This window comes from Aegilops tauschii, chromosome 1, assembly GCF_002575655.3.
Source record: "Aegilops tauschii subsp. strangulata cultivar AL8/78 chromosome 1, Aet v6.0, whole genome shotgun sequence".
NCBI classification, from domain to species: Eukaryota; Viridiplantae; Streptophyta; class Magnoliopsida; order Poales; family Poaceae; genus Aegilops; species Aegilops tauschii.
Window position 1 is genome coordinate 52089710 of NC_053035.3, and position 2589 is coordinate 52092298.

General features: G+C 50.6%; 1 protein-coding gene across 1 annotated transcript; it reads right to left on the reverse strand.

Moving 5' to 3' along the window:
* Positions 1–1135: 1135 nt before the first annotated feature.
* On the reverse strand, positions 1136–2258 carry LOC109734147 (anaphase-promoting complex subunit 10-like). Its single transcript, XM_020293367.4, has 4 exons — positions 2086–2258; positions 1910–1970; positions 1714–1806; positions 1136–1258 (listed from the first exon to the last, which is right to left on the reverse strand). The coding sequence occupies exons 1-4, from the start codon at positions 2256–2258 to the stop codon at positions 1136–1138; spliced, it is 450 nt and encodes a 149-aa protein (XP_020148956.3).
* Positions 2259–2589: the final 331 nt, after the last annotated feature.

Sequence of the window (2589 nt, forward strand, 5' to 3'; positions counted from 1 at the left end):
GCAATGGAAGGCAGAGAATGGTGTATCTGACAAGGGATTTGGAAAGTTGCTGGTAATGATAAAGAATATGCTTCGAAAGGACAACGAATTGCCCGAGAGTACGTACGAAGCAAAGAAGGTTGTCTGCCCTCTAGGGTTAGAGGTGCAGAAGATACACGCATCCCTAATGACTGCATCCTCTACCACGGTGAGTACGAGGATTTGAACGCTTGCCCGGTATGCGGTGCATTGCGCTATAAGATCAGGCGCGATGACACTGGTGATATCGAGGGCGAGCGCCCCAGGAAGAAGATTCCTGCCAAGGTGATGTGGTATGCTCCTATAATACCACGGTTGAAACGTTTGTTCCAAAACAAAGAGCATGCCAAGGCGATGCGATGGCACAGAGAAGACCGTAAGAAAGCCAGAAAGTTGAGAGTACCCGCTGACGGGTCGCAGTGGAGAAAATCGAGAGAAAGTACGGGAAGGAGTTTGCAGATGACGCAAGGAACGTATGGTTTGGTCTAAGCGCAGATGGCCTTAATCCTTTTGGGGAGCAGAGCAGCAACCATAGCACCTGGCCTGTGACTCTATGTTTGTATAACCTTCCTCCTTGGTTGTGCATGAAGCGGAAGTTCATTATGATGCCAGTGCTCATCCAAGGCCCTAAGCAACCCGGCAACGACATTGATGTGTACCTAAGGCCATTAGTTGAAGAACTCTTACAGCTGTGGAATGGAACAGGCGTACGTGCGTGGGATGAGCACATGGGGGAAGAATTTGACCTAAAGGCCTTGCTGTTCATGACTATCAATGATTGGCCTGCTCTCAGTAACCTTTCAGGACAGACAAACAAGGGATATTGCGCATGCACGCACTGTTTGGATGATACCGACAGTATATATTTGGACAATTGTAGGAAGAATGTGTACCTGGGACATCGTCGATTTCTTCCGAGCAGGCATCCCGTAAGAAAGAAAGGCAAGCATTTCAAAGGTGAGGGGCGACTAAAGGGGGGGTCTTTAGTCGCGCATATTTAGTCCCGGTTGCACAGCCGGGACTAAAGGCTGTTGTGAACCGGGACTAAAGGGCTTTTTTCTACCAGTGATAGTATGCCATCAGATGGTAAGGTGAGCTACATTCTGAAGTTTCAATGCTAGAGGAAGGAAAACAAAGGCATCACAGGGTTTAAGTTACAAAATCCATACCGGGGATCAGTGCCAGATAATGATATATGAACCCATCCTACTGGCTTCAAAACGTCCACCGTTTTAATTTCCTGGAAGCATGGTAAATATAGTGGCCCATTATTTCAGATCAAAGACAATATTATCACTGTAAATTTGAATTTTCAAGGATCGGTTCAGTGTTCACTGGACAAGCAGGCGCAATGCAGAGGAATTGCAGAAAGAGACCAAGTTTCCCAATCAATATTTCAATAAGGTAATCCTATGATACGTCACAATATGATGTTGACAATAAGGTAGTATAATCCATAACTATAACAATGAGAACATGCAGCAGCCCCCAGGTCTAGAAACCCGAATGCACAGACCAGGCCACCAGTTTGGTACAAGATGAAGACCAGGGGTAGAAATCAGAACTGAAAGGGCCAGACATCAAATGCCATCCTCAAGCAACAACATTTGCTAAGTCCTCTGACCATCGAGCACAGATCAGAAGCCCCTGAACATTGTTGAAACGACGATGTATCGCGGTGGAGGGAGTTACCACCTTGAGATTGTGGAAGCCGTCGCCGGCCCGGATGGAGATCTTGCTGGGCGTGTAGCTCTTGTCCAGCTTGAAATCCACGTACAACACAACAAGCTGAAGCCCCCAATCCAGCAACAGATTAATTCAGAAGAGAAAAAGGATCAAACGCCATTTAGACAAAAATGTAACGGAAGCAGCAGCTACTCATGGTGCTCACCTGCAGCTGCACCTTCTTCTGGAACTGGATGTTGACCAGGTGCGGCTGCGCGCCGTCCGACCTGACAAAAATAAAATCCACCACCGACGGCGGCTCGGCTCAGCCCGTGATTCCGCGAGACAGAAAGAGGAGAGATTTCGACGGGGGGAGACGACGAGGACGGGTAGGGCGCTGACTGCCAATAGGTGTCGAGGCTGTCGTCGCGGAGGGAGGCGAAGCCGTTGCGGGGCTTGCAGGAGCTGACGCTCCAGGGCTCTCGATGTGGTGTGAGTGGTTGGGAGTAGGAGGGTATTATCTTCTTGATGCGGATGTTGCCTTCGGAATTGGCGAAGAGCACGACGAGTATCATCTTCCTTCTCCCTCCTCTCCGGCCGATCTACTTACCACCTCGGCGCGCGATCCCCTCCGATCTCTCTCTCTCTCTCTGCCGCGTGCGCGTGCGCGTGGGGTGTGGTGTGAGGGAGGGGGAAGGGGGCTCGCCGTGGTCTGGAGGGAGAGGAAGAGGCGGGCGGCCGGGGCTTCCCGATCTAGATCGAAGTGGAGGGAGGTGGGTGGGTGTGTCAGGAGGAAGGGGAGGGGAGAGAACGTGACTAGAGGGAGGGGATAAGGGGTGATAGCAATGGCGCATTGGTAGGGGTGCGCCATACGTATAGATAGCAATGGCGCATCTTTTACCGGTG

Excerpts from the sequence above, each read along its gene's own strand:
- LOC109734147 (XM_020293367.4), bottom strand. The coding sequence starts at position 2,258 with ATGATACTCGTCGTGCTCTTCGCCAATTCCGAAGGCAACATCCGCATC. Across the intron at positions 1,807-1,909 it reads AGAAGAAGGTGCAGCTGCAG|CTTGTTGTGTTGTACGTGGA; the intron begins GTGAGCACCATG and ends TGGGGGCTTCAG. Across the intron at positions 1,259-1,713 it reads ACGGCTTCCACAATCTCAAG|GAAATTAAAACGGTGGACGT; the intron begins GTGGTAACTCCC and ends CCATGCTTCCAG.